The sequence below is a fragment of the Macaca thibetana genome, chromosome 10 (genome assembly GCF_024542745.1).
Source record: "Macaca thibetana thibetana isolate TM-01 chromosome 10, ASM2454274v1, whole genome shotgun sequence".
Lineage (NCBI taxonomy): Eukaryota > Metazoa > Chordata > Mammalia > Primates > Cercopithecidae > Macaca > Macaca thibetana.
The window spans coordinates 52,171,839-52,193,392 of NC_065587.1; the positions used below are offsets into that span (position 1 = coordinate 52,171,839).

Consider the following 21,554-nt stretch of genomic DNA (forward strand, 5'->3'; position numbering starts at 1 on the left):
GTGTTGGCTTCATTCCCGACCCCACTTAAGACAAGGTGGTGTCGCTGTCGTCCCTGATCCTCACATTGGAACCACATGGAGTGAGTTAGCCAGTTGTAAAGACTGGATGCCTCTTCCTGACCAGTCAGGCCAAAGCACCTGGATGACTCTGGCCCGTCACTGAGGCAGGGGGTGGGGAGGCTCTGATTGGCCCAGGTCTAGGATCCCACGATCTAGCCTTGTAGCTCCGGAACTGGAGCCTAATTTGAACTTTGTGGACCAAGGATGGGGAGAAAAGGATCCCCCAAGATTTTTTTTTTTTTTTTTGAGATGGAGTGTTGCTCTGTCGCCCAGGCTGGAGTGCAGTGGCATGATCTTGGCTCAGTTCTCCTGCCTCAGTCTCCCAAGTAACTGAGATTACAGGCACACGTCACCACACCTGGCTAATTTTGGGTTTTTTTGTTTTTTGTTTTTTGTTTTTGTTTTGTTTTTGTTTTTTGAGATGGAGTCTCGCTCTGTTGCCCAGGCTGAAGTGCAAGTAGCACAGTCTTAGGTCACTGCAAGCTCTGCCTCCCAGGTTCACGCCATTCTCCTGCCTCAGCCTCCCAAGTAGCTAGGACTACAGGCATGTGCCACCACGCCTGGCTAATTTTGTATTTTTGGTAGAGATGGAGTTTCACCGCATTAGCCAGGATGGTCCCGATCTCCTGATCTTGTGACCCACCCGCTTCAGCCTCCCAAAGTGGTGGGATTACAGGTGTGAGCCACCGAGCCCGGCCTAATTTTTGTATTTTTAGTAGAGATGGGGTTTCACCATGTTGGCTAAGCTGATCTCGAACTCTGAATCGCAAGTGATCCACCCGCCTTGGCCTCCCAAAGTGCTGGGATTACAGGCGTGAGCCACCAACCCAGCCTCAGATCCCCAAGAAAATTGGGAGCTGTTATAGAAAGGAGGTGAGATAATCCTGGGTGTCCCAAACCTAGCAGAGAACACAAGCCAGCATTTATTGGGCACTTGCTGCATACAGATCTGTTGCAAGGCTCCGTGCATGTTAAAGCATCCACTCTGTAGGCAAGTGCTGTAAGCGTCGCCACTTCCCAGATGAAGTCACTGAGAACACAAGAGGTTCAGACCCTTGCCCAATGTCTAGGTAAGTGGTGGAGCCGAGATCCAAACCCGGGCAGGCTAGCTCCAGATCGTACCCCTCTTCCTACTCAGCGTGTTTCCTGCTGCATTTTCCCCCAAGTAAGTATCAGGCTATTTTCTTGCCTCTGTCCACTTTGTCAGCTCCGTGAGAATCAAGAGTTTTGTCTGTTCTTTTTTTTTTTTTTTTTTAACGGATCATGAAATAGCATAAGGCAAGTAGCAGATGCTCAGGTATTTGAGGGTGTGAATTATATGGCCTGTCAAACATCTACCCACTTGACATACAAAACATTTTGGTGCTCAGCTTCCTAAGACTTGAATGTATTGTTTCTAAATTTCCTTTGTGCTCCGACTTTAATCCATGGCCACTCTGTTCACACAGCTTGCCTGTGGTTTGCCATTGTTTCCAGTCCTCTTTTCTGATCATTCTCACATGTAGCTGGAGTCTTTCAACTCCAGCTTTTCCTGTGTTGATTTAGAATATCACTTCCAGGAGGGCAGGGAATTCTCTTTTCACTGCTTTATCCACAGTGCCAAGAACTGTGCCTGGCACACACGAGCCTTCAGGCATTTCTTGTTACATCAGTAGTTAGGCAGGTAACTGGGTTCCTAAGCCCTGCATTTTTGGTCTACAATCTTTATGCCCCTAATTTCCTTTCCAGATCCTGAGCCTTTGTCTTGAAACCTGATCTTTCCGTCCCGCCTCTGAATGACCCTTCTACTGTCCCCTGCCCTGTTCTTGAAAGCCGGCTTGGTTCTCTGCCTCCATTTGGAATTCCAAGAACAGGCAAGGAGAGCCACCAGATGGCCTGGACCTAGGTAGGGGAGACAGGGAGAAGCTGTGGCCCGCAGGTTACAGGAGCTTCTGTGCTTTCTTTGACAGCCCCAAAGAGGAGAAGGCTGGAGAAAGCCTGGGGCCAGGAAGAAGGGGAGACACAGGGGAGTGTACGGTTTAACAGATGTGCGTGTGTCATCCCCTGTCTAGACAGCTTCTGGGTTTGTGAGATTTGGGACCACACTTCCCCACCCCTCCAGGGGCCTCTCTCTGTTTCCTCTGCCTGCTCTTTGCCCAAACTGCTTCTCCTGCCTGAAGCATCCTGTCTTCTACCCTCCTCTTCACGGGCTATCCAAATCCTGTGGATTCTTCAGAACTTTGCTCCTATTAGGCTGCTCAGAGTTTATGCTAAGTACTCCTCCAGGAAGCCCTCCCTGACTGCTCCAGGTCAGCAGTTTCCCCTTTCCTCTTCCTGTTTATGCAACACACTTAACCTCAGTCCCTTGTGTCATTTGTTGCTTTCTAAGTCAGCATAAGTGTCAAAAGAGTAGGCTCTGGGGTCAGAATGTCTGTGTACAAATAGTAATACTGGCTTGCTTGCTTTATCTGTCACTTGGAGGTGGCACATCTAAGTGAACCTCCCAGGGGACAGGGAAGAGTGGATTATTGTTGTAATTGGGCAGGATTCTCCTTTCACTGAACACTGTGCCTCACATATAGCAGGCCTTTCATAAATATTTGTAAAGTAAATGAAGGAAGAAAGAAATGATCAGGCTCTCTGGACCACCTGAGGAGGCCCCCATTTCTGTTGTGGGGCTCTGGCCCCAGCCCATGGGACGTATCTGCGCACCCACAATTTCCTTTCTTCCCACCTCTCGTAAGTGTTTCCCGTCTGACCAATGCCACCTTCTGCCTCTAGCCTGTTCTTCCTCTCCCACCACCTCAGCTACCTAATTATTACCAAACTCTTCTCTCTCCTTCTCTTATTGGATTTGGGGGTGGAGAGAAGATGGGAAGGGAGGACCAAAGGGACAGTATGCAGCACCCATGCTGCATGACACTGGGCAGGTTCTGGAGCTTGTCCGTGCCTTATCTTCCTTGTCTGTAAATGGAGCATCCCAACTCACAAAGTTGTTGTAAGGGTGACGTGAGTTCACACACTAAAAGTGCTTAGAATTGTGCAGGGCCTGTCATGTTAGCTATCCTTCATCGTTGTTGTTCTAGGGTGTTTCCTGTGTTGGTCGTATATACAGTAAGAACACCTGTGGCCTCAAAGCACTAATAGGGGTTGTTAGCAGGAGGCGGGAGATCATTCTTTGTTAAGCCGGTAAATATTTTGAATGCCTGCTATGCCCCAAGCACTGTTTTAACTGTTGAGGATATAGATCTGAACACAATGACAAAAACCTGCACCTTCATGGGGCTGATACTCTGCTGGAGGACACCCACAAAGAAAGAAAGGAGCTAGTTGTGAGAGGGGATAAGTGCTACTGGGGAGGGCATAGATTTCAGTTTTAACCTGCCAAGGTGAAATTTGAGCAAAGACCTGAAGAGGGGGAAGAAGGGATGATGAAGATAACGTGATGAAGGCTCCAGGCAGAGAAAGCAGCAAGTTCAAGGGCCCTGGGGTGGCGTGTGCTAGCATGTGCAAGGAATAGTACAGAGACCGTGTGACTGGAGCCAGGTGTGCAAGGGAGAGAGGGGAAGGCAATAAGGTCGGAGAGGTGATGGAGCAGGTTGGGTGGGTTCTTGTAGCCTCTTTGGAGGTTTTTTGGGTTTTACTCTACGTGGGATGGGAGTTCTTGAAGGCTGTTCAGTGGAGGAAGGCAGGCCCTTGCTTTTGTTTTAACAGGATCTGTCTGGCTGCTTGATGGAAGCGACGAGGTAGAAGCAGGGAAACCAGTTAGGAGGCTGTTGGAATCCAGGCAGGATTCTCCTATCACTGAACACTGTGCCTCATGGGAGGCCCTTTATACATGCTTGTAAAGTGAAGGAAGGAAAAGAGAAATTATCAGGCCCTCTGGACCACCTGGGGAGGCTGCTAGGTCTGTTATCGGGCTCTGGCCCCAGTGCATGGGACATATCTGCACACCCACAGTTTGCTTTATTCCTGCCTCTCGTGGACGTTTCCCGTCTGACCAGTGCCTCCTCCTGCCTCTGGCCCCTTCTTCCTCTCCCACCACCTCAGCTGCTTGATCATTCCCAAACTTCTCTCTCCCCCTCTTGTTGGATTTGGGGATCCTCAGAGGAAAACAGCCTATCTGGGTCTCTAAACCGGTCTGGATGAGGTCCCGGGTGTTTGTTCACTGCTGTGGTGTGTGGCATTGGGAAGGCGGGGGCATCAGTCACTCTGAGACCAGTTTCTTTCTGCAGATCGGCAGAGAAGTTGAGAAGTAAAAATGATGTTTCGAAATGCTCAGGATGTTAGGTGTTTCCAGAGATGTCTCCTGGGCTGGGGAGCCTTTGCCAAGGTCCCGGAGAAGATTCAGGATGGAGAGGAGGAGCCAGAGGGACCTGGAAAGGAGCTGGTGGGAAGGAGAGGTGTTGTCCACGGCAGGGAAGGAGTGGCAGGCGGCTGGTGCTGCATGGGTTCACTGGGTGCTCTCTCGGTTCAGCCACTTTGAATATTTTACCAAGAAGAAGGAAAAAAACAAGGCAGAATCCCTTGTGTCATCTTTAATTGATTTCTTCAGCATCCGGAGAGAGACTGGCACGAGGCCAGGAGAAGTCCGAGCCAGGGGAATTCATCAAAAATCGACCCACTGATGACTTGATCTGATGAAATAATTAGCTCCTGTTATTCTCTGGCTTCTGGTGCCAGAGCTTTGACTTCCATCCAGAGGATAGCGGGTGAGAGCTGCCCAGGAGTGGGGGGTGCTCTGAAACCAACATGGGAGCCAGGAACAAAGTCCAGCTGACTGTGCCTCGGGCTCCATCTTGACCCAGCCCAGGGCTCCCAATGAGAGACAGGCTTATGTTATTCATGGCTGTCTCCAGGCCTTGGCCCTTCCCAGCCCCCCTGTACCCTGGCATCACAGGCCCAGGGCCAAAAAGGCCCTCGGAGGGAACCTGGCCACCTGGCAAATGAGGAGACAGCCTGGAAGACTCTTAGGAACTTGCTCAAAGATCTGCTTCCAGGGGGTCCTGGTTGAGCTGCCCAAATCGGGCCAGACTAGGTTTGAACCCGTGCTCTGCCACTTACATACCCATATGATTGTGGGAAAGTGATTTTAACTCTGTGCCTCTGCTGCTTCATCCATAAAATGGGTGGAATACTGACGGCTGGGTGTGCATATTAATTGGGTTGACACCTGCAAACAGCTCAGAGCAGAGACTGGAGTGTGCTGCAAGCTTTCACAAAGCTCCTACGAGGATTGGTTTCTGGGTTCAGAGAGTTACTATTTGTAGGGTATCCCATCGGAATTCTCCCAATATTAGCACTGCACTTCTGTGTCTCTGAAGGAACGTGAATGTGCACGCTGGCTGGTGCACCCATAGTTTCAAGTGCAAAGCATGCCATAGTGTTTCCCGACGGAGGGACATGGGCCACTGATAATGTATTAGGCTGTTTTCACGCTGCTGATAAAGACATACCCGAGACTGGGTAATTCATAAAGAAAAAGAGATTTAATGGACTCATAGTTCCACGTGGCTCACAATCATGGTGGAAGGCGAAAGGCACGTCTTACATGATGGCAGACGAGGAGATGAGAATCAAGCGAAAGGGGAAACCCTTTGTAAAACCATCAGGTCTCATGAGACTTATTCACTACCAGGAGAACAGTATGGGGGACACCACCCCCATGATTCAGTGATCTCCCACCAGGTCCCTCCCACAACATGTGGGAATTGCGGGAGCTACAATTCAAGATGAGATTTGGGTGGGGACACAGCCAAACCCTATCGGATAAACAACATGGTTGGAGGATTACTCTGATTTGGGGTGGTTCAGGGACTGATTCAACGGCTAGAGCTTGTCTCCTTTTCAGCTGTCTCAGCCTCCAGTTACCTCCAGCAGAAAGTCTCAGATGGTGCTAATGTGCTTTGACTCCTTTCAACACCTGCTAATCTCACTTTAAAAGAGAGAGTGAGCACGGGGGCACGCGAAGCCTGGGACGCTATTTGAATCAAGTTCCACTGGTTCAGCTTTCTTTGACTTTCATTTGTACAATTAGCTCTACAGGGAAGCGATGTCCACTTTCCATGTATCTTTGGATAGGAAGTTTTCTTTTCCCAAAACATGTGTTTGTATTTTTATTTTGAAATGAGGCCATTTAAAGAAGCACATTAAGCAAATAATCACTGAAGGGCTCTGCAGATTCAGCAGAAATCAGGGCTGTGGTCTTTGAATGGAAAGAGTTGGGAAATCTGAGTTTCGTGATGAGAAGCCCACATTGAACGGTGAGGGAAGGCAGAATTCTCATCCCATCCCTGCCATCTTCTCTCTGGGTGGCCTTAGGACAGTCATGAAGCCTCAGTTTTCTCTGGAGCTAATAATAGTACTTGCAGGAGGGAGCCTTGGTGGAGGTTGAAGGAGATGCCACAGAGTGCCCAAAGCAGGACAACTGCAGTGGTAGGATCAATCTAATAATGGTTTACACTGTGGATTATGTATTCCAGTCAGTACCATGGCCAGGCTCTAGTCCCAGCACACTATATCAACACATTTAATCCTGCACACCCATTTCATAGAGGAGAAAACTGAGGCACAAAGGTGCTAAGTTACTAGCTCAGGGTCTTTCAGCAAGTAACTCCAAAGTCCATGTCCTTAACTCTCACACCACGTGGCACAAAGCAGGTGCCCAGCAAACAGTCGCCGAAGTGGCTCTGGCTGTCATGAGGTGTATGTTTCTGCAGATGAGAGATTGAGAAGGAAGCTGTTGTTCGCCCTCTGGTCCCGTGAAACTCACAGTTCTCATGTCAGACAACTGCACTGAGTGTGTCCCCAGCTCCCCTGAAATTGTGACTCTCTCTCAGAGCCATTGGGAAGGAGGCATTGAGCGGAGCCTGCTCCCTGCTTCCAGGGGAGGTGCTAGAAGGGAGACATGCTGTCCTGGCCAGCCTGACACAGGATACAGGTCCCTGAATGAAGTAAATTAGGATGCGCATCGGGGCAGCTGGGAGAGTTGATTGAAAGCACTATTTTCAGAGGCAGGTGGGCGAAGGGAGCAAAGAAATGATGCTGCACCCAGGAACTGGTAGCAAAAGGAGCCCTTACTTTCCCTAGACTTGATGGGGCAAGAGGAGGGAGAGGTGAACTCAGAACTGGGGAGACAGTAGAGCCTGGAGGTGTCCCCAGCAGGAGCTGCATCCACATGCAGAGACACAAAGACTACTGCCTGGGGAGCTACTGCGTGCGGGAGGGAGAAGAAATACACTGACTTCCTACACCTCCCATGCTGCAGCCTCCCAGCCGGAAGCCAGAGAGCAGGGATGTGCCAACCGCACCATTGATAGAGCTCAGCCTCCCAGGGTCCCAAGCAGAGTTGAGGGAGAAATGGAGCAGGAGGGACCCTTGCTGGGATTTTTCAACCATAGCACTGCCCAGAGAACACAGTGGCCAGCTCCTCGTTGGTGTTCATAGAGGGTGGCTGGGGCAAGGCATCACTGATGGACACCTCTGAGCCATGTAGACCCAAGGTATGGCATGGGCCTGCCAAGTCCAGCGTCCCTCACTCTGCAGAACTCAAAGGACCTTAACAGAACCTCCATTCCTTTATTTACCTAAGTATTTGTTTGTGCCAAGGCCTGGAGACAGCCATGAATAACATAAGCCTGTCTCTGTCCTCAGGGAGCTGACCCCCTAGTGGGGAAGAATTGGACAATGAATAAGAAATTGCAGGCCGTAGTAGTGATTACAAGAGAAATAAAACCGGTTATAAAATGCAGAGTGCCTGGGTTGGGGGCCCCGCTTTAAATGGGGTGGTCAGGGCAGGCCTCTCTGAGGTGATGACGTTTGCTCTTTTGACAGAAAGAGCCAGGAGTACAAAGCAGGAGCTTTTGTTGTTGTTGTTGTTGTTTTCGAGACAGTCTCACTCCGTCACCCAGGCTGGAGTGCAATGACATGATCTCGGCTCACTGCAACCTCCATCTCCCAGGTTCAAACGATTCTCCTGCCTCAGCCTCCTAAGTAGCTGGGATTACAGGCGTGTGCCACCATGCCCAGCTAATTTGTGTATTTTTAGTAGAGATGGGGTTTCACCACATTGGTCAGGCTGGTCTTGAACTCCTGACCTCAGGTGATCCACCCACCTCGGCCTCCTAAAGTGCTGGAATTACAGGCGTGAGCCACCGCGCCCAGCCGCAGGAGTTATTTTTTAAAAGAGCAGGTGCAAAGACCCTGGGGCAGAGAGCAGTTTGATTTGTCCATTCAGCAGAAAGAAGCCAGTGGGGCTAGAAAGGAGAGGTCGGGGAGAAGTGGGCAGGGGCCAGAGCTCACGGGCCCAGGCAGCCCTGTCGAGAAGTTTGCATTTTATCCTGTGAGCCATGAGCAGCCAGGGAAGGTGCGACAGGTGAGCACAGGACTGGCACTAAGGCGAGGTGAGTGCCTGGCACTTGTACAGCCTGGGAGTGAGCACCCCCTTCAGTCTCCACCTGCACGAGGCACGGTGCCCTCCCCTGCCCAGTGCTGGGATCTGATCTGTGTTTTAGGAAGATGCCTCCGGCTGCCCTGGGAAGAATGGAGGATGGGGGCAGGGAAGAGGGAGGCAGGAGACCCCTCAGGCCGCCTTGCAGTCCCCAGGAGAGGTGAAGCAGGCAGCACATCCCCCTGCCGAAACCGGAGCCCTTTCTGAGCCTCTGAGTCATGACTTTGAGCTGATGGCCGGGGTTCCTCCACGGAGGGCAAGGACAAACAGACCCTTTCAAGGTCACAGCGATACGGCTGCCCCCATGGCGTTTGGCTTCCTCCCGGCGCATCTGCAGGCTGTGGCTGTCTCACTTGCACTCTCGTTTTAAATAAATGATACCAGAAGTCTATATCTGGATAGGACTTGAAGGCTCATTTCCTCAAGAAGTGAAAAAATGACCGCAGAGAGCAAAGAGCAGGGCGAGATTAGAGACCTGCTCGAGCCAGAGTCGCGTCCCCACCTCCCTGCACCCACCTTTGCTGGTGACCTAGTCTGACCTGGGGCTGGGGGGTGACTGAAGGCACAGTGGCCCGTGGCAGGTCGTTCCCCTCCACGTGTTAGCGCTCAATTTTCTCTATTGTCATTTCGTTTATTCTGCAACTTAGGCTGGGCATAGTGGCTCCCACCTATAACCCCAGCACTTTGAGAAGCCAAGACGGGGATCACCTGAGTTCAGGAGTTCAAGACCAGCCCGGCCAACATGGTGAAATTCCATCTCTACTAAAAATACAAAAAATTAGCCGGGCGCGGTGGCGGGCGCCTGTAACCTCAGCTTCTGCAGAGGCTGAGGAGGAGACTCGCTTGAACCCGGGAGGCAGAGGTCGCAGTGAGCCGAGATTGCGCCATTGCACTCCAGCCTGAGCGACGAGCAAAACAAACAAAACAAAAAACTAATAGGAATACCTTTTTACCCAATTACAAGATCCCTTAACAAGGGGCTTTCAGGCACATCCCCAGCAGACTGAAATCTTACAATGGCCCTGTCTACCCATTTTATTCATGGGGAAACCGAGGTTCCAAACGGACTTGCTCACGGAAAAAGTGAGCCAGTGAGTGGAAGATCTGGCACTCAAACATGCCAGTTGTCCAGCCCAAAACGTCCAGCTCCAGGCTCTCATTTAAAGCCCTGATTGAATCCCCCACTGACAGGGAACTGCAACTTCATCTCCCTCACCTCCGTACCCCACGGTGTGGGCAGATACAAGAGGACGCAAATAGTCACTCCCTGAGACCAGCCCGCTGCTGCTCCTCTCCCTGGGGATGATTTGGTGGTGGAATTGGGTGGATTATTCAGAGACAGCTATTATCTGACTCGGGTCTTGGGCTGCCACCAACACATCAGAGGCTCACTGGGTCCAGGGAAGAAATTGTTTCTGCAGCAGTGGCCACAGAAGGCTTTTCTGCCCGTTTGTTGACCAAGCAAATTGTAAAGACTTTGCTAACTTCAGCGGAGTTGAGTTTTCACTCTGCCATAGCCACCCCTGTTCAAAGAAACTCCCATTGTTCATGCCAGCCACCGTACAAATCATTATGCAAGAATGAGCAGCCGGCAGCCTTGACGTAAATATTGACCTGATTCTTCCTCCTCCTCTAGATCTGCGAGTAAAGAGGGACGAGGGAAAAGAAACAAAGCCACAGACGACGCAACTTCAGACTCCTGCATACCAAAAGAAGCACCAGATCAGCCAAAACAGAAGATGGGTCCCCCGAGCCTCGTGCTGTGCTTGCTGTCCGCAACGGTGTTCTCCCTGCTGGGCGGAAGCTCGGCCTTCCTGTCGCACCACCGCCTGAAAGGCAGGTTTCAGAGGGACCGCAGGAACATCCGCCCCAACATCATCCTGGTGCTGACGGACGACCAGGACGTGGAGCTGGGTAAGCCTCAGGGCCCCAGGGTGGCACCTCGGCCTCTTGGCGCAGGGTCCCTGGGTTAGGCTGAGGCTCCTGAGGCGAGGTGGTGGTGTTGATTCGTAGTGGTCATTTTTGAGTTCGTTGAAACCAAGACATGGCACCCACACGTGTTTGGGGTCACAACTGGGTCCTCAAGGTTAGGGGTCTCTACCCTCCTCCAGTTGCAGAACCATTCCTGGATTTCTCCAAAGAGTTAAAGAGAACAGGCTGGGTGCGGTGGCTCACGCCCGTAATCCCAGCACTTTGGGAGGCCGAGGCGGGTAGATCACCGGAAGTCAGGAGTTTGAGACCAGCCTGGCCAACGTGGTGAAACCCCGTCTTTACTAAAACTACAGAAATGAGCCGGGCATGGTGGCACACGCCTGTAACCCCAGCTACTGAGGAGACTGAGGCACAAGAATCTCTAGAATCCAGGAGAAAGAGGTTGTGGTGAGTGGAGATCACTCCACGACACTCCAGCCTGGGTGACAGTGTGAGACTCTGTCTCAAAAAAAAAAAAAAAAAAAAAAAAAAAAAGGATGAAACATGAGCCTGGAACCAGATTTTGGAGGCTCTTGTGGGTTGTGGCAAAGACTGCCAATCATTGATCCCATGAAAGGTGGTCCCTCGGCCTCCATCCATTCTCAAAGGATAACAGCACGTTGTTGGTGGCAACAAATGTAAAGGTTGACTAGGTTAGCCTTGACAACCTGAATTTGTCTTTTGGCTACCAGCAAAAGGTAATTTACATAAAACCAAGCTGTTCCTTGCAATGCTTTGTATTAATGATCACAAGTATAGACTTTTTCCTCCGGGAGCTTCTCAGTGCAAGAAGAATTTGTAGCGAGGAAGCAGTCAGAGCCCAGAGCTTTTATTGACCATATGACACATAGGATACCTATCTCCTGGCAGCATTTAGAATGAGGTAGATTTGATAACTATGGGGAGTCTGCAGACTGTGGCCAGAAAGGTGTGTTTTGTTTCTTGCAGAATTTTGCAGAGAGGTCTGGCAGGCAGCACCTGGACCTCAGAGCTTCTTGATCTGACGTTGTGTAGCCCCCACACTGTTTCGGTTGTAGTCATGCCTAGAATTTCCGATGCCCTGCACGTTCGTTCATTCATCCAGCAGATGTTTATTACGCATTTGTTCCATTCAGTGCACTGTGTCAGGAGCCAGAGAACTGGGGGAGGCTCATTCCAGGTGGGGAGAACAGGAAATTCAAAGATACTGAGATAGAAATGAGCTCGGTGGTTTGGAGCCAAAAACAAAAAGTGCCAGGGAGCCGGAGTGGAGGGAGTGGGGCCATGATGGAGAGAGATGAGGCTGAGGAGCCAACTTGGCCCGGGTCGCACCAGGCCTTGTGGCCATGGTGGAGGCTTTGAGTTTGATTCTTGGTAAAATAGACATGGATGAGGGGGCCTTAAGAAGAGGAAGGCAAGGCCGGGCGCAGTGGCTCAAGCCTGTAATCCCAGCACTTTGGGAGGCCGAGACGGGCGGATCACGAGGTCAAGAGATCGAGACCATCCTGGCTAACATGGTGAAACCCTGTCTCTACTAAAAATACAAAAAACTAGCCGGGTGAGGTGGCGGGCGCCTGTAGTCCCAGCTACTCCAGAGGCTGAGGCAGGAGAATGGCGTAAACCCAGGAGGCGGAGCTTGCAGTGAGCTGAGATCCGGCCACTGCACTCCAGCCTGGGCGACAGAGTGAGACTCCGTCTCAAAAAAAAAGAAGAGGAAGGCCGTGACCTCAGTTAGGTTCCAACAGGATCCCCCCAGCTCTTTTGATGAAATTAAATTGCAGGGGTAAGGGCAGAAACAGGACACCCATTCAGAGGCCAATGTCGTGATAGGGCAGTGATGATGGAAGCTCAGACCTGGGCGCGGAGACCCGATCCCACCTGATGTATGTTTGGGAAATAAACAAATCAATGGGTTAGGTATGCGGGTTAAGGAAAAGAGACATTTCAAGGGCAACTCCTAGTTTGGGGCCCGAATCAACAGGTGAGTGACTGAATACCCACTCTTAGGAACAACACATTTTTGCAACATGATCCAGCTAAGTCTCATGTCTGAATCTCACTGAATTTTGCCTGTGACTTGTGAATAAAACCAGCAGTGTATCCAGATAAAAAGAAACCAACTGCATATGCAGATGTAAGGAAACCAACAGTGTATGCACATACAAGGAAAGGAGCCACGGATATGAAGTAGACACAGGAGCAAGGAGAACAAAGAAAGCCGCGGCTGACTTAAAATACAGAGATTTCTTCTCTCCATTTGACAGATGGAAAAACTGAGGCAGAGAGAAGCCACTTGTCCAAGTTTGCAAAGCTGGAATGTTATTAAACTTGATTTGAGCTGGGTGCAGTGGCTCACATCCCAGCACTTTGCGAGCCTGAGGAGGTAGGATCACTTAAGGCCAGGAGTTCGAGACCAGCCTGGGCAACATAGTAAGACCCCATCTTAACAAAAAATATAAAAATCAGCCAAGGATGGTGGCACATACCTGTAGTAGCAGCTAGTGGGAGGCTGAGGTGAAGGGATCACTTGAGCTCAAGAGGTCAAGGCTGCAGTGAGCCTAGGTCACACCACTTCTCTAGCTTGGGCAATAGAACAAAACCCCATCTCAGAAAAAAAGAGAAAAACAAGATTTGAACCCAGAACACGTGATCTTAGCCACTGCTCTGTTTAGTCAGATTCCTGGGGTGGATATTGAGTTGTTTTCAGATTGGTAGTGTGTGCGTTTGTTAGTTTTTCACTGTTACAGATATTGTTGCTGGAAATTTTAACAGGCATCTTTGCGCAGGCAAGGGAGTGCTTCTGAAGGATAAATTCTAGGAGGTGGATGCCGTGGGTTTAGAGCCCCTGGTGTTCAGTGGCCTGTGTCAGCTCTTGCCCAATAGCATTACACAGCATAGATCAGGGCCTGCAAGTCTTGCCCTCTGCAAACAAGCCAGACCTCTTCTACCAGCAGCACTGGGTTTCGAAGGAGACTGAGCCTCCTTCAGGAGGTGAGGGATGGGAAGGTGGTTGTGGGAGGAGCATGATGGGCTTTTTATAAACCACTAGACAGACCCAGATCAATAATGCATGCCCCAAAAAAGCCCAATACATTATCTCACAGTCTGCTACAACTGGCATGCAGCGGGTGGTCCTAAAAAATTTATCATTTGCTATTTTCTGCTCATCCGTGCAGCAGTTCTGACAGCCCTCTGGACTGGAGACTTCTCAACTGAGATAATCCCAGGATTCTTTCCAGTCCCAGGACAGAGAACAGACGTCCATCCTCATTAGGGTCCTGTTGGGAGGACTGGTGCCAGATACACAAGATGAGGGACTTGTTCTGTTTCCTAATTGCAAGGCTCGGGGGTCGGAACTGTACCACGTATATTCGATTTTCCTTTCCCTGCACGCATTTGATTCCCTGAGCTGTCTTTTGAAATTGTCAAATGCCCAGGGGAACTGCTTCCAGGGCCATACTAGTTTGTAAGTGGCCTAAATTATCATTACATGTTTAGAGTAGTTGGGGACATCCCTGTGTCTCGGTGACCCTCAGAGACCAGCGGACTTCTGCTGGCCTTCCGCTCCAAAAGAATAAGAGGGAAGCACGTGGAGGTGAAGGTCTCGTTTGCAGACGTCCTTTGTTCAGGGAGGCTGTAGAATCTGTGGGCTCTGCCAGGGTTTACTGGTTTAATTTGATCTAAACCTCTGGGGAGCCGCTGGGGCTCTGACAGGCTCTGAGACACCAAGAGGATTAAGACATGATTCTGGCCTGGAGCAAGAGAATTTTTGCAGCATCCCAGTTCTGATGTATGACTTGAGAATTTCTTTAACTGGACTTATTTTTGATGCTTAAATATTATTTTAAAAGAAACCTCCAAATTCTGACTGTAAAGGAAAAACACAATACACATTGCGTTCGGTAAAGGATCACTGCAAAACCAAACACAGTGAAAACCAAGTAGTGTTTTTAAATGTCAGCAAGATGCTGCCTCCCACAAAGCTGGTGTGGCTCTGCTGTAATGAGGGCGATGGGCAGTTTCAGAAGCAGTGTTAAAGGTGAAGTAGCACCTGCCAGACTTTCTTCTTGACCTGATCAGCAGGATAGAGGCTAGAAAAGAGAAGAACTTTCTCAAGCTTTTGATGTGAGAGCCCCACTTACATGGGCACCACTTGGTGGTGGCCCTTGTGTCAGAGGGTTAAGGATACAGCCAGACTCCAAACCCCAGAATATCGGGGTGGATTCCCTAGTGCTCATTTTCCTGAGTGTTCACACCAGGCAGAGATGGTTGCCTTTTAGGGGCCCCTCAGATGGTCAGATTTGAAGTGTGCCCCGCGAGACTACATGCAGTGTTTGCATTTCTTTTTTTGTGTTTTGTTTTTTTTTTTCTTTTTGAGATAGAGTCTCACTCTGTCACCCAGGCTGGAGTACAGTGGCGCGATCTCGGCTCACTGCAACCTCCGCCTCCTGGGTTCACGTGATTCTCCTGCCTCAGCCTCCCAAGTAGCTAGAATTACAGGTGCCTGCTACCATGCCCAGCTAATTTTTGTATTTTTAGTAGAGACGGGGTTTCACCATGTTGGCCAGGTTGGCCTCGAACTCCTGACATCAGGCAATCCGCCGTCTTGGCCTCCCAAGATGCTGGGATCACAGGTGTGAGCTACCACGCCTGGCCTAATGTTTGCATTTCAGAAGAATTCTTTGCCTTTCAGAACATCTTTATTTGTTTATATTTTTTGAGACAAGGTTTCGCTCTGTCACCCAGGCTGGAATGCAGTGGCGTGATCACTGCTTACTGCAGCCTCAACCTCCCGAGCTTAAGCAATCCTCTTACCTCAGCCCCCGAAGTAGCTGGGACTACAGGTGCACACCATCACATCACACCCAGCTAATTTTGGGAGTTTTTTTTTTTTTTTTTTTTCTCTTTTTTTTAGAGATGGGCTTTTGCCATGTTGCTCAGGCTGGTTGCAAACTCGTGAGCTCAAGCAATCCGCCCCCATGGGCCTCCCAAAGTGCTGGAATTACAGGTGTGAGCTGCTGCCCCCAACCTTTCAGAACATCTTTAAAGGAAAATACTCTGAGCAAAGTTGCAAGGGTAAGAGGCTGTCTCATTAGCCACTGGGTTCAAATCCTCACTCTACCATTGACTGTGTGCCCTTGGGAAAGACTTGCCCTCTCTGTGCCTCAGTTTACTCATCTATAAAGTGGAGATGATGATCCGTCTCCCTGGCATTCTTGTGAGGACTGAATACCTGGCACCTGTCATGTGTGACTGTTTGCTCTCACTTGGGTTGTTAAAGCCATCGTCTGTTAGAGCACCCTGGGCCAATGCCACGTGTTGTTTGTCTATAGCAAGCTTTACATATCAAAATGACATTAAAATCTAAGTGTCTCATGGCACTGAACAGCAACATTATGTTAGAGTCTCCTCTGGCTGACAGTGGGGTGAGTGCCGCCCACACTCATGCAGGTGAGCCGGCGCCCACTCTGCCAGGTATGTGTGAGCCTGGCATGGCGACATACCCCATAATTTGAGTGGCAGTTGTCCATCAAGTTTGCCATGGGTTCTTCTGCTGTTACTGCCTCTGCCGATGAACAGAGTTGCACCATCATGGCTTGCAAAAAGCAACTGAGTGGTGGTTTTGGGTCCTGCAAATGTACCAGGGGAACCAGCATTCCACTGGATGTTAAAAATCCCTGTGTCACAACCACTCTTTGTCAGCCTAGATTCTCTCAGTTACGAGTGATGTAAACTCAAGCAGGATTGAGGAAACAAAAAGGAGACTTTATTGGACTCATATAAGTAAGTCCAAGTATACACTGAGCTTCAGGTGCAGTTGGATCCAGAAGCTTTGTCTCTGGATGGCCTCTGTTCCTCCATCTCTCCCTGATCTCAGCTTTCCTCCAAGTCAGCTTCACTCTCAGGCCAGCTCTCCAGGCAGCGTTCCTGGCATTGCTAGACCCACATGAACACCATACAGGTGCAAACCATCCCTGTGGAAAGAGCTTCTCTCACCTAGAAGACGGTCCCCAAATTGAGTCTTTCTGGTCTGACACTGTCTGGGACTTCTGGTCAACCAGATTCAGGGGAATGGAAAACAATGGTTGGCCGGATGGAGTCATGTGCGCATTCCTGGAGCCAGGACTGAAGCCAACCCCACTTGAACCACGAGGACTGGGATTGGGATAGAGCAAGTTCCCTAAAGGAAAATTCAGAAGCTGGCGCCAGAAGAAGGCAGGTAGCTGGTGTGCAGTCCATTTAGAGAGATGCTTGTGACACCCTCACGTGGCACTCTCTGAAGCAGCTGCTCAAACTGGACCAGACTCATTCATTTAGCAGATGTTTCCTGAGCACCTACTGTGTGCCAAAGGAGATCCAACAGCAAACAAACTAAACAGAGCTTACATTCTTAATATAAGAGTTAACAAGACACATCAAATCTATAGTACACGAGAGAGCAGAAAGTGAGGAGGAGAATAAAGCCAGGAGGGGAAGCTAGGAGGGACGATCAACCAGAAGAAAGGTGGAGAAAAGAATCGCTGGGATTTTCTATAGGGTAGTCTCATTGGGAAGGGGAAATCTGAGCAAAGGAGGTAAGGAAACCAGTCAAGGGGGTTCCCTGGGGAAGAGCACTCCAGGCATAAGGAACAGTGTGTGCAAAGGCCCTGAGGCAGATACTGTGCCAGCAGGCTCAGAGCAGCAAAGAGGCCAGAGCAGTGTGCACAAGGACAGCAGGAAGAGTGAGCGGTAATGGGGAGGTGGTGGTTGGATGGACCGTGCAGGGCATGAGCCTTTGAATGGGAGGAGGATTTTGGCTTTCTGAGTGAGATGGACACAATAGAGGACATTGAGCAGAGGAGGAACACCACCTGATTTGTGTCTTCCAAGGACGCCTCTAGAAGAGTGGACTGAATAGGTGTAATGAGAGCAGGGTGTCCAGTAAGGAGTCTACTGCAACAGTCCACGTGTGAGATGAGCCCAGTGAGGAGTCTGTTGCAATGGTCCAGGCATGAGATGATGGCGGCTCAGACCAGAGTGAGGAAAGTAGTAAGTGCTGATCATAGTTCAAAGGTAGAGCTGATACAAGTGCTGCTGATGGAACTGATGTGGGATGGGAAAGAAGAGTTGAGAATGACTCCAAGGTTGTGGCCTGAAAAACCATGAGAATGGATTTTCTGTGTATACAGATGGGGAAAGCCATGGTTAGAAGCTCTGGGCCGGGTGCGGTGGCTCAAGCCTGTGATCCCAGCACTTTGGGAGGCCGAGATGTGCGGATCACAAGGTCAGGAGATCGAGACCATCCTGGCCAACATAGTGAAACCCCATCTCTACTAAAAATACAAAAATTAGTGGGGCCTGTTGGCAGGCGCCTGTAGTCCCAGCTACTCGGGAGGCTGAGGCAGGAGATTTGCTTGAACCCGGGAGGCGGAGGTTGCAGTGAGCTGAGATCGCACCACTGCACTCCAGCCTGGCAACAGAATGAGACTCCGTTTCAATCGATAAATCAATAAACCAATCAGTAAGTAAAGAAAGCTCCGTTCTGGACCTGGGAAGTTGCAGGTGCCTGTGAAAAGCCAACAGGAACTGTCCAGTAGGCAGCCACATCAGTCAGACGTTGACGAGAGAGGCCCAGGCCTGGGTGGGCTTAGAGTAGGGGGAGGGTGGGGATCGTATACAAACTGTGTGCTTATTTGTGCTTCGCTGAATCTGAGACTCTTCCCAGATCCTGAAAGTTGCAGGGATCCAGCCTGGAGACCTGTCCTGTGGGAGAGGCAGGCTTTTGAAAGAGAGGCGTAGCAGAGGTCTGGCCGGCCTCCTGTTCTCCACTTTCCATCTGTGAACACAAGGAAACCACACCCTGTGCCACTGACTGATATCCAGGAGATCAATTCCAAATCGCAGGCTCAAGTACTCTCTGTAGGGGCCAAATGGCTGGAAGCCCAGGACAACATGCCCAGATTCCAGATGCCAGATCGGTGCTAACTTCCAGCTCAGCTTCTCTGAGATCCCACCTCCTGGCCTTCCTGCCACTGATCACTAGAGGAGGAAAAACATGTGGATGCAGGTTATCTCAGAAAGAAGAGAGGCTCATTTGGACCCACACTGGTGTTCAGCTTGCCAAGCACATTCCTGTAAGATGATTTTTTTTTCAATTCAGCAACATTTGAGAGATCACTTGAGTTCTGGAAGTTAAGTGTATCAGGATTAGATTTGGCTGCATGTAAAAGCAAACATAAAATAACACGGCTTAAACAAGACAGAATGATGCAGATGTCTGGAGGTAGGCAGTCTAGGACTGGCTTGGTGGCTTCAAGGTTATCAGGGACCCAGGCTCCTCCTCTGCCTTTCTGTTCCATCATACTTAGTGCGTAGCTTCCATCTGCAAAGTCACCTTGTGGTTAGAACAGCTGCTGGAGCTCCAGCTGTCACAGCCACATTCTAGGCAGCAAGAAAAAGGAAGCAGAGGCAGAAGGGCAGGATACAGAAAGAAGAACCCACTTCAGAAGTCACATGCAACACGAATAGATCTTATTTACTTAGCCACTTGATCTCAGCAAGAATTATAAAGCACATGCAAATTTGAATCATTCAAAGGCGGTTTAAGTGTTTTTTGCTAAAGTGTGAGCAAGTGTGAGGAAACTACTAGGGCTAATGCAGTGTGCCCCAGGCTAATTAGCATCAGTGGGACAAGAGGTTACTGGAACCCAGAGGCACAGAGGGTCACCTCACAAGAGCTGTCACCCTCTGTTGGCACCACAGGGAGGAAGGTGGAGGAATCTGTCTGCCAACCTCACTTTCTTCTTTCGCTATTCTCCTGCCAGGGGCCCTTGTCAGTCAAATCCAACCCAGAGCCCAGGGAGTGAAGGGGCTTGTTGAACCAGCACCTCCAGGCCAGTGCCCTGGGGTGGAGAACTGGACAGAGGGCAGGGCTGGAAGGCCACAGGCAGACTCCTGGCACATCTTTGGCCATAAGGGAATCTGGGAAATGTTTCCTCGATGGGTGCATTGAAAATAAAGTCAGGGCCTGATCAGAGGAAGAAGGGGAAAGAGATACTGGTGGGCAACTGAGGGTCTCAGCCACACCAGAGATCAGGAGCAAGTGTCCCAGCGAGGACAGCTCCTCCAGCAGTGGGAGGCGTGGCTGTGCGGCCGAACACCGGAGAGACCTGCGTCATGAGGAGATGTTTAGATGTTCACGTGGAAACCCGAGGCAGAAGCACGGCACATACAAGAGCCCTGTGGCAGCAACAGGTTTGCCAGGACCTTGGAGGAGGGCAGCAGGACCTGGGAATGAAGGGGAGGAGGATGGGGAAGGGGGCAGAGAGCAGACAGGGGAGACCCGGTGGTCCCCTGCAGGCTGTGCAGCAGGGTCTGGATTTGATTGCAAGCCCGATGGAAGGACCCCGGAATGTTCTGAGCTGATCAGCTATGCGTGCGTGTTCTCAGAGGTACACCCCAGCTGTGGGTGCAGAGGGTGGCCCAGGGACAAGAGCGGAAGCAGGGAGATCAGGTGGTGGTTGCAGCGGTCCAGGTGGGAGATGCTGGTGGCACGGAGCAGGACGGGGCGCTGCAGAGCGAGAGGGGTGGGTGGATTCCGGCGCTGCTTGGAAGGTCGGCAGGGTTTGCTTGATGGATCGTGAGTGGGCGGGTGAGGGAATAGGAATCGGGGATGACTCCTAGGTTTTTGGCTGAGCCGTTGGGCAGATGGTGGTGCCATTTACAGAGATGGGAAGGCGGGGGCAGGAGGAACAGATTGGGAGAGGTGGGGAAGGGTGGACATTAAGCTGCTTTGCAAACGTCACCCACCAGGCCTCTGGCTGGGGGGCAGCTCTGCGTAGCCTCTTCTGAAAAGTGGGGAAAATACCCTGGAAGCCCTGCCCCACTGAATAAATATCCCCTCCCAGGGATGGTGATTGTAGCCTTTCGAGTTAGAGGAATATTTCTGGGTGGAGCTTCTCCGAGAGGAAATGACCAATCATTGCAGAGCCCCATCAATTACACCCAAGCCCTGCCCTTTCCCGTGTGTGCCCTGCCCTTTCCCATGTGTGCTCCGCCACCTCTCTGCTGTGGTTGACAATTACCGTAGCAGAATTTTCTCCCAGGAACTTCTACAACCAGAGGCAGCAGAAAGCAATGGAGAAAAAATTAACTGCATGGTCTCTCTGACAACTCGATGCTTATTAATAGAATCTCAGTCCTGCCTCTTCGACATCTGCTTAATTGATTTTGGGTTTAGGAACCGATTTGGAGGCTTGGCTTTTCATAGCTGAAACCAGCAATAACATTTGACTTTATTTTGTGACGTCCAAGAGTCAGGAATGGCTCACCTTTGCACCATCAAAAGAAAAACAGCCTCCTCTGAGCAACAGGTCCCCGGAATCCAGTGTCATTATTCTGGATTGAGTTACTGGCACAGCAAGAGTTGCCACCGGCAGCAGTGAACACATTACTAGGTGAAAAATAAGAGGTTCCCTTGCCCAAGTGTGGCTGCCGATTTCTGCTGTTTGTGCCCCAGGCTTTTCTCTCCCCTTTGCTAGAGACAGAGCTATTCTGGGGCAGTTGGTGAGGTCTGAGGGGCCCAGCCTGCTGCAGCCCTTTCGCACATGTTGCCTTGGGCATGGTAGGGAGCTCACAAGCTGATCCTACAGCATTGCAGACATTCCAGGGACACTTGAGGGCCAGGAGAGGGCTGCTGAATGAATTCCAGCCTGTTAGGTGGACACCAGTAGCCAGAGGACAGTGCAGGACACAGGTTCTTCCCCATCTGTGGCTCGACCTTATAGCCCTCTTCATCCCCTGCCTGTCCAGGTCAAGGCTCTGTTCCAACCTGTACCTGACCCCGCAGCCTCTCGGGAAGCCTCCCCACTGAATGCCTGTTCTCTGCAGGTCTCTGGGCCCCAGTAGACTATTACCTTTGCAGATTTATTTAGCTGCTCCCTTCACTTGGAATTGAATCAGCTAAGGGTTGCAAACTCCATGCCCACCGGGCCAGGGAGGTACTGGCAAGGAGGAAGCAGACATGGTAGGGGCCGTGGAAGACTGGAGGAGGACCTTCTCAAGTGGGCCTTCGCTACTCGGGTCCAGCCCACTGTGGGCCCATCAAAGCCAGATCTTTACATTTTTCAAGCAAAGC

The 21,554-nt window shown here is 50.6% G+C and overlaps 1 protein-coding gene across 5 annotated transcripts in view; it reads left to right on the top strand.

The window, feature by feature from the left end:
* SULF2 (sulfatase 2) overlaps positions 1-21,554 on the top strand; it is a 130,373-nt gene that overhangs the window by 18,920 nt on the left and 89,899 nt on the right. For all 5 annotated transcript variants that reach the window (XM_050745161.1, XM_050745160.1, XM_050745162.1 and 2 more), the window contains exon 2: positions 10,125-10,402. In XM_050745161.1, coding sequence (XP_050601118.1) covers positions 10,125-10,402 — 278 coding nt within the window. The remainder of the gene's footprint in view (positions 1-10,124; positions 10,403-21,554) is intronic.